Below are 15,000 nucleotides of genomic sequence, written 5' to 3' on the forward strand. Positions count from 1 at the left end.
GTGTGTGTGTATGTATGTATGTATGTATGTATGTGTATAAACATTTATGTATGCACACATATATATATATATATACCTATGCATGCATTACTCTATGTATGTGAGTGTATATATTTGTAAGTGTGCATGTGAGTGGCAATTGTTATGGTTGTCCCCTTTCACTCATAATGTCTTTCCTATATTACTCTCCAAGTTTTAATTTACTCAAATAAGACCAGTCCACATAGAAACATGCAATGTGATACAAACAAATCCCTAAGCCGAGTCTAAGAAAATGCGAACACGCTAAAGATAAAGTAAATATTCCATTTGATGTTTCAGTGGTGCTATTTATTATGGTAAAGCTCGATACGGTCCTGGAACTGGACCCATTTGGATTGATGACTTGAAATGTTCCGGTAAAGAGCATTTCATTACAGACTGCAAATTCAATGATTGGGGCAAACATGACTGCAGCCATGCAGAAGATGCTGGAGTACTCTGCAGTGAGTATCATTTCATTGGTATTATTGTTGATTTTCCTTATTTGTGTTGTTGTTGTTGTTGTTGGTCTGGTCAGATCAGGAATGGTCACTGGTTGAAGGCTTTACAGTTGTGGCCATCCTGTCTTTTACTCATAGTTTTATCTAGGTCTATACGTACTCTCAACCACATGGTCCAGTCCCAGTCCTTGTCATGGTCTGGTGGTATGTGTGTCTCAATGACCCTGAGAGCCATGCTAGTAGAGCATGATTTCCTAGTAGGACCTCCCATGCTGGACAGGTCAAAGATCAGAGGCCAGACAAATATGGTATGAATGGGTTTGACAAGGGTCAACACCTCTACCTAGAAAAAAAGCAAAGTTACAGAAGTATTAATGATAATTCAAAACCAGTGGAGGAGGCTGCCCTTCAGGGAAATATATGACATGGCACAGAAAAATCCAAGTCTACAGAGGCAGAGCTGGAAAAGCAGAGATTCAATTGGAGAGAAGTAGAGAAGACAGCCTAGAGTTGAGAGCAGGAGAGGTAAGTCGCCAATAGTTTATGCTCCATAGGAAGCAAAGAGCTTAAGTGTTCTGTGCTATTTGAGACAGCAGAGTGTTATTCAAAGGAGACTTGGTTATTATTTCAGCCAATTTGAGTGACCTTGTAAAGAATGTTGTGTTAGTTCTCTGTTGCGTTGTTTGTTTGTTTGTTTGTTTATACTTTTGGGTGACTATTGATTAAAAGCCATAAACAAGGAGGTATTTATAGCCTTGTAAGATTAAAAGTAAATATTAAGAGTGCAGGTGTTGTTGTTGTTGCTGTTGCTATTGTCCATCTTGTTCTTGTTCTTGTTAGTGTTGATTTGTTTAGTGCTAGCTCAATCCTTGATATATGATATCACAAGGCGCTTCCAAATACTGATGTGTTAGCATTTCCTCACTTCGCGCAGATACTGGTTCAGAGGTTAAGAAAGTAAAAATGCATATTTGATGTTTCGAGCTGAAGCTCTTCTTCTAAAAGTTACACAATTAGATAAAAGGAAAGAATAAAATTGGGAGTTCCAGAGAAATTTGGTGCCCTGTGACGTAATTACTACATGGCTCATCTCCATAAATAAATCAGACCTGACTCATTCGCCACTGTATTCTATCTTTTATTAAGTATGTTACTGGTTTTAGTCATTGGACAGTAGGCATGTGTGTATGTGTATGTGTGTGTGTAGGGGGTGAAGTGCAATGGCCCAGTGGTTATGGCAGTGGACTCACAGTCATGGGATCATGGTTTCAATTCCCAGACCGGGTGTTGTGAGTGTTAATTGAGCAAAAACACCTAAAGCTCCACGAGGCTCAAGCAGTGGGGCGGTGGCAAACCCTGCTGTACTCTTTCACCACAACTTTCTCTCACTCTTTCTTCCTGTTTCTGTTGTACCTGTATTTCAAAGGATCAGTCTTGTCACACTCTGTGTCATGCTGAATCTCCCCAAGAGCTACATAAAGGGACTCAGCCACTTACACGTTAATATCACGAGCAGGCTGTTCTGTTGATCAGATCAACTGGAACCCACATTGTCATAACCGACAGAATGCCATGATATGTATACATATGTGCATACATACGTGCATACATACATACATACATACATGCATACATACATACACACACACACACACACACACATACATATATATATATATATATATATATATATATATATATATTATATATATATATACAGGGTGCAGTGAATAAACTATTGTCTTAATTACGCAAAAATGAAAATAACACTGACATCTCATTTTAACAGAGATATTTACCTAAATTACATTAAAATATCTTGAGATATTGAAGAGTAGAGTTATTCAATAATATCGCCATTGGCTTCAACCACAACCTTCAGACAACATCACAGTCTCCTGTAACTCTTCTGGACAGTCTCCTTGTTTAAGTTGGTCAATGCTGCCATAATCCTTGCCTTCAGTTCATCTTTGGTGTTACAAGGAGTTTTGTTGGTCTTTTCCCCAACTGCGCCCCACACAATAATCAAGGGGGTTGCAGTGTGGGGAGTTAAGTGACCAGATGTTAGGGGTGATGTGGTTGCAGAACTTGTCTGACAGCCATGACTGGGTCCTGTTTGTGTGGCATGGTGCAGAGTCCTGTTGCCAGACACAGGGTTTTCCAGCAGCCACTCTCTTGATCCAGGGCAACACTACCTCCTCCAGGCACTTGATGTAGGCTTCTGTGTTGAGTCTGAGTCTGTGGGAAGATGAATGGAAGCATAATGTTACCATCAGTAGTGATCTCTCCAAACACCATGATGTTCACTCAATGTTTGATTTTTATCCTCTTGGAACATGTCCTCAGATTGACACCCAAACACTTTGAACTGTTGCTATTGGTGCTCCGGCGTGAATGCCAAACAGTACAGCATGTCGTTTCCAAATTTCAGGCAGAGTGAATTGCGTCATGGTGCTGTTTTTCTCACAGATGTTGCCCAACTGATCCTACTATACTATGTAGTCAACAAAATCAAAAACAAACAACGTACATATATGAAATAGAAAATATAAAATAGCGACAGTTTACCCATTGCACCCTGAATATATTCAAAATTAAATTTCCAGGTTGTCTCCCCTGACTTCCTTGGCCAGAATTAACCATAAAGCTATTTTTTCTTTCTTCAATATGGTTGTAATTTGAATTATATAAAATTGCTTGGCCCATTACTTGCAGTGTAATTACATAATTAACTCAGAATTTACTCTGTAATTAGTTATTTTGATAATGATTTATCTCTATTACATAAAACCTTGTAATTAATACACCAGCAAGATCTCAATTTCCACCACTGAGACAGACTTGCAGCTGTTACTTACTGTTGTTAACTACTACTATCAGTTCTACCATTTAACATATTAAAGTGCTATGTAATTAAATGTCTCTTGCTCCCACACCAGTTTGTTTACTCAATTGATGTTTTACTGAGTGTGTCTTTGTATTGGGAAGTGTAAGTGTATGTGTGTATGTATTCTAGTATCTCACAACCTAGTAAGAACTTCAGTTATTCTTTAATATAATCAAGCTTTATAAGGTGGTGAGCGGGCAGAATCGTTAGCATACCCGGTGAAATGCTTAACGCTATTTCGTTTGTCTTTATGTTCTGAGTTCAAATTCCACCTAGGTCGACTTTGCCTTTCATCCTTTCAGAGCCGATAAATTAAATACCAGTTGTGTACTGGGGCTGATCTAATCGACTGGCCTCCTCCTCCAAAATTTAAGGCCTTGTGCCTAGAGTAGAAAAGAATATATATGTGCGGAAGAAGGCGGCGAGCTGGCAAAAACGTTAGCATGCTGGGTGAAATGTTTAACAGTATTTCATCTGTTTGTACGTTCTGATTTGAAATTACACTGAGGTTGATAAATTAAGTACCTATTGCATACTGGGGTCGATCTAATCGACTGGGTCCCTCCTCAAAAATTTTGAGTCTTGTGCCTAGAATAGAAACAAATATAATCAAGAGGTGAGGGTTGGTGACAGGAAGGGCATCCAACTGTAAAAATTCTGCCTCAATGAATTCCATCCTTTCCATCCAAGTATGGAAAAGTGTACATTAGGTGGTAGTAGTGGTGGTAGTGGTGGTGATGGTGATGATGATGATGATGATGAGTGTGTTGATGTAACAGTAACAGGAGTTAGGTGCACACTGACCCCCTCCCCACAACAGTTTTAGGTTCAAAATGCACCCAACTCTTTCTGATTTGTATTTTACAGGAAATATTTCAGTTCGACTGATGGATAAAGATAAACCCGGCATAAACAAGGGCCGTGTTGAAGTCTTCTTCAACGACACCTGGGGTACAATTTGCGACAGTGGATGGGATGATGCTGATGCATTAGTGGTGTGTCAAACACTTGGATTCAAGTAAGGAATTGGTTTGTTTATTTCTGTGATATTGAACAGGGATATTTAAGGACACTTAATTATTAGTATATTCCTCTCTTCAAACCATTTAATAGGTTTTCATTTATTTCAGAACCCCGTTGCAGATAAAATGTTTTCACTAAGCATCAACTAGTTTTTACTTTCGAATCATGTATATCATCATGATCATCATTATCATTTGATATCCTTTTTCCATGCTGGCATGGGTTGGACGGTTTGACTGAAAACTGGTAAGCCGGAGAGCTGCACTAGGTTCTGATCTGATTTAACAAGGTTTCTACGGCTGGATGTCCTTCCTAATGCCAACCACTCTGAGATTGTAGTGGGTGTTTTTTTACGTGCCACTGGCATGGGTGCCATTGACCTGACACCGGCATCGGCCATGACTACAGTCTCACTTGGCTTGTATAATATATGTTGCGTGTTCATTTGTGGAAGTAACAAAATACAGCTTTAAATTAACAGTGGGAATTTATTCTTTCGTAAAGTGGATCAAGGCAAGAAACATTACAAATTTTGTTAGTTGTTGTTCATCCATTGTTTTGATAACTCAACTTGGGTTGTTACTGGTTACATAGGATCCGTTATGTAGTAATTTTTCTGAGAAAACAGCAGGATCTGCATAACTCACCTTGATGAAAAATTCTCACCTGTCTGACCTGTTGCACCAATTTATGGAAAAAAAGAGGCCCCGGGACACATACAGGGTTAGTTGCCTGAAATATATAATGCACAACATGATTGAACCTTTGACCCGATTCTCGTACAACACTAAACTAATCACAACACAGGACTCAACAAATGTATAACTCACATGATATGAATTTGAACTCATAATATAAAGACAGACGAAATACAGCTAAGCATTTCACCTGGAGTTCTAATGTTTCTGCCAGCTCGCCACCTTGTTTATATATATTCTTTTCTACTCTAGGCACAAAGCTCAAAATTTTGGGGAAGGGAGCCAGTTGATTAGATCAACTCCAGTATGCAACTGGTACTTAATTTATTGACCCCGAAAGGGTGAAACGCAAAGTCGATCTTGGCAGAATTTGAACACAGGGGGCTAAACATAGAGGGGACAAACAAGGACAAAGGAATTAAGTTGATTAGATCAACTCCACTGCATAACTGGTACTTATTTAATTGAGTCAGAAAAGATGAAAGGCAAAGTCAACCTTGGTGGAATTTGAACTCAGAACATAAAGACAGGCCAAATACAGCTAAGCATTTTGCCCGGCAAGCTAACGTTTCTGCCAGCACACTGCCTTAAAATTTATCTCTTTATTGCCTACAGGGAGCTAAACATAGAGGGGACAAACAAAGCAGACAAAGGAATTAAGTCGTTTAGATCAATCCCACTGCATAACTGGTACTTATTTAATTGAGTCAGAAAGGATGAAAGGCGGAATTTGAACTCAGAACATAAAGACAGGCCAAATACAGCTAAGCATTTTGCCCGGTGCACTAACTATTCTGCCAGCTCACCTCCTTATAATGGTTTCTAGCAAAGACATTGTACTGCTTTTTGTCTAAATTGTTATAATCTGTCACTGATACTGAAACAAAAGGATGTAAATTGTAATGCTTCCTGCTATCTATATCATTGCTATTGTTGTTGTTGTTGGTGGTGGTGTTGTCGTTTCTATTGTTGTTGTTATTGGCAGAAACGTTAGCACGCCAGGCGAAATGCGTAGCCGTATTTCATCTGCCGTTACATTCTGAGTTCAAATTCCGCTGAGGTCGACTTTGCCTTTCATCCTTTCGGGGTCAATAAATTAAGTACCAGTTACGTACTGGGATCGATATAATCGACTTAATCTGTTTGTCTGTCCTTGTTTGTCTCCTCTGTGTTTAGCCCCATTGTGGGTAGTAAAAAAATATATTGTTGTTGTTGGTGGGGGTGCTGTTTCTATGGCTGTTGTCTTTCATTTGTTGTTTGTATGTATCTATTTACTGCAGCGGTGGTGTAGCATACAAAGCAGCCAAATATGGAGCAGGCAAAGGTCGTATCTGGTTGTCAGATGTTGAATGTATCGGCGATGAAAAATCCCTCACTGAATGCAAGAAAAATCCCTGGGGTCTGAACCACTGCAAACATGATAAAGACGCAGCTGTTGAATGCAGTAAGTACACTATTATCATCCTCACAGAGTATTTTCCATGCTATTGCATCAACATCATCCTCATCCTTATCATCACCTTCATCATCATCATCATTATCATCTTCATAATCTTTGTAATCATCAGCTTGAATACCATTTTAAGATGGAGTTTGGGTCATACACTACAATAAGATCATCATCATCATCATAATCATCGTCATCATCAATATCATCATCATCCACTTCCTCTCTTCATCTTCTCCTCTCCCTATGACTCTTCCTTCCCTTCTTGCTCTCTTATTCTCCTCCTCTTCTCCCTCATACTCCCACCTACTCTTCCCCACTTCATCTTTTCACTTCACCTAACACAGATAATTATTAAACTTCAGAAAGGCACTGGATAGATGGAAGCATTACAGCGACAACATTTTCATTCCATTCCAGCCCTGCTTCATCTCTCCTTGTAGACTTACGGCATTTTACCTAAAGTTAAACCCACAGAAAACCTCCTTAATAAGGCGACTGGCACTGTTATTTGAATGCTAATCATTTGGCACAGCTGACTGAACATTTTGGTGACAGCACATTTTGGCACTAAAAGCACACACACACACACACACACATACACACATGCGCACATATACAGGCATAGGCGTAGCTGTGAGGTAAGAAGTTTGCTCAAAGGCGGTGAGCTGGCAGAAACGTTAGCACAATGGGCGAAATGTCTAGCGATATTTTGTCTGCTGTTATGTTCTGAGTTCAAATTCTGCAGAGGTCGACTTTGCTTTTCATCCTTTCGAGGTTGATAAGTTAAGTACCAGTTATGCACTGGGGTAAATGTAATTGACTTAATCCCTTTGTCTGTCCTTGTTTGTCCCCTCTGTGTTTAGCCCCCTGTGAGCAATAAAGAAATAAAAAGTTTGCTTCCTAGCCACATGGTTCCAGGTTCAGTCCCACTGTGTGACACTTTGGGCAAGTGTCTTTCCCACCAGCCACAGAATGGTCAAAGTGTTGTAACTGAAACTGTAAGAAGCCTGTTGAATATATACATCTATGTGTGTGTTAGTGCGCATGCGTGTGTGGATGTGTACATGTGCGTCTTTGTGTCTCTGTTTGTCCTCCACCACTGATTGACAATCAGTGTTGGTGTGTTTACGTCCCTATAACTTAGCAGTTTGGCAAAAATGATCGATAGAATAAGCGCCGCACTTAAAAGAAATAAATACAGGAGTCGATTTGTTCAACTAAAATTCCTCTTGGCAGTGCCCCAGTATGGCCACAGTCTAATGACTGAAACAAGTAAAAGATAAAAAAAACACATGCCCAGAAATATACACATATAGACAGAAAGAGTGAAGGAGAGGAGGAAAGGAAGACAGAGACATAACGATTTATAAATTGAACACTACTGACATAAACACATAAATACTTTCCCTCTCCTCAAACACATAAAAAGAGATATCCTCACACACATAAACAGAGAAGAGCAGATAACAAGAGAAACATTGGAATAGAAGAAGCAATAGAATGGGGGCTGTCAAGTAAGTCAGCATCAAATCATCCGTGCCAGAACAATTCAACCAAAAACGTCTCGTGCCCAGAAATCTCAACCTAGCCAACTAAATACTCTTCTTTCTTTCTTTCTTTTTGTTTCTCTCAAGGTCGGTTAAGATTAACAGGAGGAAAGAACGATGTCAGTGGTAATGTGGAAATTAGCTTCAACAACCATTGGGGATCAATTTGTGATAACGGCTGGACAGACAAAGAGGCACATGTTGTCTGTAAAATGCTCGGATATACGTAAGTACATATACATGTGTATGTATGTATGTATGTATGTATGTATGTATGTATGTATGTATGTATGTATGTATGTATGTATGTATGTATGTGTGTATGTCTGAATGAATGAATAAATGAATTTATGCATGCATGTTTATATGCATGTGTGTATGTTTGCACGTATGTATGTATATACATAAATGTATGTATATACATATGTATGTCCCCTAGGAGTAGGTCATTCACAGACACTCCAACAGAACCAGGGCAGATGAGATACTTCGGCTCTTCAGATGCTCATCTAAGAAGGCCAACTGAGTGGCACTGGTTGTACACAAACCATGTCCACTGTAATAATAAACCACTGCTGACTTGTGGGGTAATTTATTGAGCATTATAAAAGGCTAAGGGAGTAAATCCCAGCAGAAAATCCTGAGGGTGGAACTTTAAGGCAGACATAACCAATATTTGGTATCCCCCTGCTGCCCTGTGGATGCTGCAGGTGTGTTGACTTGATCTCTCGTAAAGGCTTGTGGTACATAAAAGCACACATAATTATATCATTGACAGATGAGAATCATCAGCTATGGCCATCGGGACTGCCAGATCACGTGATTTTACCCTGCTATGGGTTCTTCAGTGACAAAACTCCAGTAGCACAATAACATCCGAATCTCTCATCAACGATATATAAAATTTCAGTGTCTATTCAGGCACTGGTGTTGCAAATAGCCAATGGGCTCATTAAGAAAAATAATTAATAGCAACAGAAGCTATGTTAATGCCAAAAAATAATCTTGATTTCCAACTTAATGTGGAGATTGTATTACAACACAGAATACTACTAGTCTATCAATGGTATAATTATGTGTGCATTTAAACACCACGTGTCCTTATGTATCAAGGTAAATAACATAGTATTCTTTGTCCTAACACAGCCTCCACATTAAGTTGGGGATCAAGATTAGCTTTTGATATTAATTCCGCTTTTGCAGCTATCAATATTTTTATAGTGTTGACATGTCTTTCTTTCATGGGATATGCATGAGCTTACATAATTTTTTTCACACATTAATTATTTGGATAATGACTGACAAAAGGTTTGACTGATACAGCATTCAGCTTTCATCAGATCGAAATGAATACTTTTGCTGTCGACCTTTCTAAGACCTCCCCTAATCTGGCTCTAAAATATGAACTTTAGTTTTAAAGTGGTGTAAATTAAGACCACCCTTCAAAATCGTATGTCTGCTTATGTTCTGAACACCAGCTTAGTAAGAGTAGAATTATTTTATTAAATTGTTCATTATTTTTGAAAATTAACAGAAACAAAGGTATTGTATTCCAACAGAAATTGTAACATCACAACAATGTTTTTTATAATGGTTTCAAATTTTAGTACAAGGTCAGCAATATTGGGAGAGGGGGTAAGTCTATTGCATCAACCCCAGTACTTGACTGGTACTTTATTCTATCAACCCCGTAAGGATGAAAGGCACAGTTGACCTTGGTAGGATTTGAACTCAGAACGTAAATTGCTACTAAACATTTTGTTCAACATGCTAACAGTTCTGCCAGTTTGTCGCCTTAGATATCTTTTATGCTAATGTTTGTTTAAATGTGTATATTTTTTTGACAGAGATGGTGTTGCTTTCCTCAATTCCAACTTTGGCCAAATCTTCCATAAAGTATGGTTAGATAACGTCAAGTGCACTGGACATGAAATATCACTAACTCAATGTCACAAAAGTAATTGGGGTGATACTCACTGCTCGAGTTCAAATGCAGCCGGCGTACAGTGTGGTAAGTATAACACTTCCTTTTCAAGAACTGGATCTCGAAGCATTCATAAAGCTGTTAATGAAAGTATACTCTTTTACTCGTTTCAGTCATTTGACTGTGGCCATGCTGGAGCACTGCCTTTAGTCAAGCAAATCAACCCCAAGACTTATTCTTTGTAAGCCTAGTACTTATTCTATCGGTTGCCTTTTTGCCGAACTGCTAAGTTATGGGAATGCAAACACACCAGCATCAGTTGTCAAGCAATGTTGAGGGGACAAACACAGACACGCAAACGTATACACACACACACACACACACACACACACATATATATATATAATATATACGATGGGCTTCTTTCAGTTTCTGTCTTCCAAATCCACTCATAAGGCTTTGGTCGGCCCAAGGCTATAGTAGAAGACACTTGCCCAAGGTGCCATGCAGTGGGACTGAATCCAGAACCATGTGGTTCATAAGGAAGCTACTTACCACACTGCCACTCCTATGCCTGTAAATATTAGGTTGAAAAATTCATTTTGCAATTGAAAATGCTGAAGGTTGTCTCAGGAGCATAAACCCAACCTCCAGTAGACATGACAGGTATTCTATCTCCAATATTTTCCATCTAAAAGAGATTTTCAACCCAATATTTAAATATTATTTATAGTTTTATGTATGCTTCGAGATTCACTTGTTTCAAAACAGAATTATTTCATGTTCTCTCAAAAGTTTATAAATTTTCATGACATAAAGTACGATACTGTATTTCCCAGCATACAAGTCAATGTTATACATCGTGTAAACATGTAATGAAAACATTGAAACATTATCATTATCTTCACAAATCCTGTTACATTTCACATGCAATTTGTGGTCCCCTAAAGCCATCTTGGTGTGGATGTCAACCTACCTTTTTGGCGGGCTGTAAATTTTGGTTGGAAAAACTTAAATTGTATGCCGGAAAAAATACTAATTATTTCAGGTCAAATACAGAAATAGTTACATAATTACATAATTTATAATTCCATATAAGGCATGTTTATATAGTCAATGGGTGCAGTAATGACAGTGTGGATAATTTGTTTACTTCACAACTATGCAGATTCTGGACTAATACTGTGGCATGACACACTGGGTAGAGTCACAGAGTCTATACTACTATTACTACTACAGCATTAGATTGACTAATTCCAAGTGGAATTTAGTGAGAAAAGTCAAACGATTAGGCTATGCTGGATGACACCATTTCATTTCATTTAATTCAATCTAAATTTAGCTACATAAATGATGAGGAACATTCTTTCATTAACGTACATCTTTCCGCTGATGGGTAACCCAACTTACAGAATCTTCGCTTGATACAATGCTCCTATAGCTGGGATATCCCAGAAACAGCTGTCAGAGACTATCTTTACCATTCGTTATGTTGCTAAATTTTAAAATGAATTAAATGAAATCAAATGACCTTGTCCTGCATTACCTAACCGTTTGCCTTTCCTCACTACTTTAACTTATGCATACTGACTCAAAGGGATGCCACCTTCAGCTGTTTTTGAACAAGAAAATCACACAACCACAAATTAAATCACTATTCTAACTAAAATTTTGGTGGCACATCTATTTGAGCACTCAGAATGCATACCTACTAGTTTGAGTCATCCTGTTGAAAACTGCTCATATCCTCAATGTATATATGTATATATATATATATGTATATATATATATATGTGTGTGTGTGTGTGTGTATCGTGGCACTCCGTTGGTTATGATGATGAGGGTTCCAGTTGATCTGATCAATGGAACAGCCTGCTCATGAAATTAACGTGTAAGTGGCTGAGCACTCCACAGACACATGCAGGGAGATTCAGCATGACACAGAGTGTGACAAGGCTGGCCCTTTGAAATACAGGTACAAAAGAAATAGAAAGAAAGAATGAGAGAAAGTTGCAGAAGCCTCGTGGAGCTTTTGGTGTTTTCGCTCAGTAAACACTCACAACGCCCGGTCTGGGAATTGAAACTGTGATCCCATGACCGCGAGTCCACTGCCCTAACCACTGGGCCATTGTGTCTCCACTATATATAGGTAGGTAGGTTGGATAAATCCCAGCTGTTTCTTCTAGAAGCACAGCTGTTTATTGTATTATTGCAATTGATATGTATATATGGTTGCTGCTGCATGTTTGTCAAAATACATATTAAAATTGAAAATTATAGAAATATTATCTTCAGAGTTATTGTATAATAAAGCAGGAAAGTGGTAATTCTTTAGTATTATTTATTCTCCATTACACCTGTTTCTTTTGCTAATAGGAGTTACAAAGGTTTCTATGTTAGATAGATATGTAAGGAACTTCCAATTAGAAATTCGTCTGACAGAGCAAAATAAGTTATAATGTATTATAAACAGGTAAACAACTGATATCAGATCAAATTTTGATGTTTCCTTCTCATCATCATTTAACGTCTCTTTCCCATGCTGGCATGGGTTGGACAGTTTGACATTCATTTCATATATTCTGCAAGAACATGTCTGGTCATAGGAAAATATAACTTTACTTGGAAACAGGCAAGGGTTGGAGACAGGAAGTGCATCCAGCCATAGAAATTCCTCTTCAATAAACTTTGCTTAACCCATGCCAGCATAGAAAAGTTGATGTATAGACAATGTCGATGATAATATTTTATTTATTTTTGCTTCTTCTCCAATGTTATACGTCTGTGAAATAATATCTTATTTTGTCTGAAGGTCATCTAGAAGGGAGACTGATTGGAGGTAAAACCCCACGTGAAGGCCGCATTGAGTTCAACTATGCCGGTATTTGGGGAACAGTTTGTAATACCAACTGGGACCAATATGATGCCCATGTTGTCTGTCGAATGTTGGGATTTAGGTAAGTATGACATATTTCTAATTTGTTAATCATTATGAAGACAGAACATAGCAGATAGTGAAGACATCAGTATACCATGCTTGAGGATATTGTGTTGGTTTTATAGGACATATGCACTAAATACACTGGCTGTTTCATAATTAAGTGAATTAAGGAGTGGCTGTGTGGTAAGTAGCTTGCTTACCAACCACATGACTCTGGGTTCATTCATTGGGCAAGTGTCTTCTACTATAGCCTCGAGCTGACCAAAGACTTGTGAGTGGATTTGGTAGGCAGAAACTGAAAGAAGCCCGTCATGTATATGTATGTATATATATATATATATATATATATATATATATATATATATATATATATATATATAATATATATATATATATATATATATATATATATATATATATATGTATGTATGTGTATGTGTGTGTGTGTGTGTGTTTATGTACGTATATATATATATATATATGTGTGTGTGTGTGTGTGTGTGTATGTTTGTATGTCTATGTTTGTCCCCCCAACATTGCTTGACAACCGATGCTGGTGTGTTTACATCCCTGTAACTTAGCGGTTCAGCAAAAGGGACCAATAGAATAAGTACTAGGCTTACAAAGAGTAAGTAAGACAGTAAAAGAGTACCGAATGTGCTTAATGAGGCTTTACAGCAAGACAGCAAGAGGTGGGGAAGAAAATGTGTAGAGAAAAAATTTAGTGATATTAATATTTTCTAGTTTGTTAAGGTAGCGATCTAGCAGAATCGTTAACACATGGGACAAAAATGCTTTGCAGCATATTGTTTGTCTTTTCATTCTGAGTTCAAATTCTGCCTAGGTTGAAGTTGCCTTCCATTCTTTTGGAAAGGATAAAATAAGTATCAACTGAGCGCAGAAGTCAATACGGCTAACTTTTCCCACCCTGTTAAAAATTGCTGACCTTAGAAAAAATAAATACCTAAATGAGTGAAAATTGAACCAGTGAGTGTGTTAAATAATAAGGCACTAAAAGAGAATGACTTTCCCTAGACACAATAAAAATTTTTTTTTTAGTTTGTTATAAAGCCTTTCTGTACCCAATTGTCTAATCTGCTTTATACAATGCTTGACAAGGATTTCCAATACACAACATTGTCTTATGTTCCTCTGGCAAATATCTCTATTATTGACCAAGTAATTACTATTTCATATACACATCTTTTTTTAATATATTTCAGCACTGGCCAAGCAATTACTGATGGACGTTTTGGTCAAGGGTCTGGTTGGATTTGGTTAGAAAATGTCAATTGTACTGGAAGCGAATCATCAATAACATTATGCAATAAAAGTGATTGGAAATCAACAAATTGTGACCATTCCAAAGATGCTGGACTCATATGTGGTAAGTTACTGTATTCACACAGTTTTTACCCAGGATTTAAAATTTTCTTTTTAGCTGTTTTAAATTGGTGAGCATCATATGGAAGGAAGAAGTAAGCTTCTAAGTTTGTGCTCATATTTTGATTCCTAGTTGTAGTAATTTCACTTCATTGATCTTACTTCAACTCCAAAGGTATTTCTTATATATATATATATAGTCTTGGCTGTATGGTAAGAAGCTTGCTTCCCAACCGACCGCATGGTTCCGGGTTCAGTCCTCACTACGTGGCACATTTGGCAAGTGTCTTCTGCTACAGCCTCTGGCCAACCAAAGCCTTGTGAGTGGACTTGGTAGACGGAAACTGAAAGAAGTCCATCATATATATATATATATAGATAAGTTCAATTAAAGGTTAAAAACCTCATTAAGGGATAATAAAATTCAATGAATATACTGGTTTATTACCTATTACAAGAAGTATTGAATATTATGTTTCATATTCAACTGTAAGAGATAATTAAATTAGTAATTATTTATTAATTACAAAATTGGACATCATTTCTGACAATTGTTTCGATTCAAGACTTTAGAAATTAATTAGTATAATTAAAAACATTTTGAAGTTGAATCTCATTGGAGGTGGGAAAAGATGTCCCCTTACATTTCCATATTATTGTTTGTT

The 15,000-nt window shown here is 37.6% G+C and overlaps 1 protein-coding gene across 1 annotated transcript in view; it reads left to right on the forward strand.

Annotated features, from left to right (window-relative positions):
- LOC115216187 (deleted in malignant brain tumors 1 protein-like) overlaps positions 1 to 15,000 on the forward strand; it is an 84,711-nt gene that overhangs the window by 68,908 nt on the left and 803 nt on the right. The window contains exons 31-37 of the mRNA XM_036506589.1: positions 322 to 485; positions 4,237 to 4,387; positions 6,371 to 6,534; positions 8,175 to 8,313; positions 9,935 to 10,098; positions 12,824 to 12,968; positions 14,176 to 14,339. Of these exons, the coding sequence (XP_036362482.1) occupies positions 322 to 485; positions 4,237 to 4,387; positions 6,371 to 6,534; positions 8,175 to 8,313; positions 9,935 to 10,098; positions 12,824 to 12,968; positions 14,176 to 14,339 (1,091 nt within the window). The remainder of the gene's footprint in view (positions 1 to 321; positions 486 to 4,236; positions 4,388 to 6,370; positions 6,535 to 8,174; positions 8,314 to 9,934; positions 10,099 to 12,823; positions 12,969 to 14,175; positions 14,340 to 15,000) is intronic.

The sequence above is a fragment of the Octopus sinensis genome, linkage group LG10, assembly GCF_006345805.1.
Source record: "Octopus sinensis linkage group LG10, ASM634580v1, whole genome shotgun sequence".
Classification (NCBI taxonomy): Eukaryota; Metazoa; Mollusca; class Cephalopoda; order Octopoda; family Octopodidae; genus Octopus; species Octopus sinensis.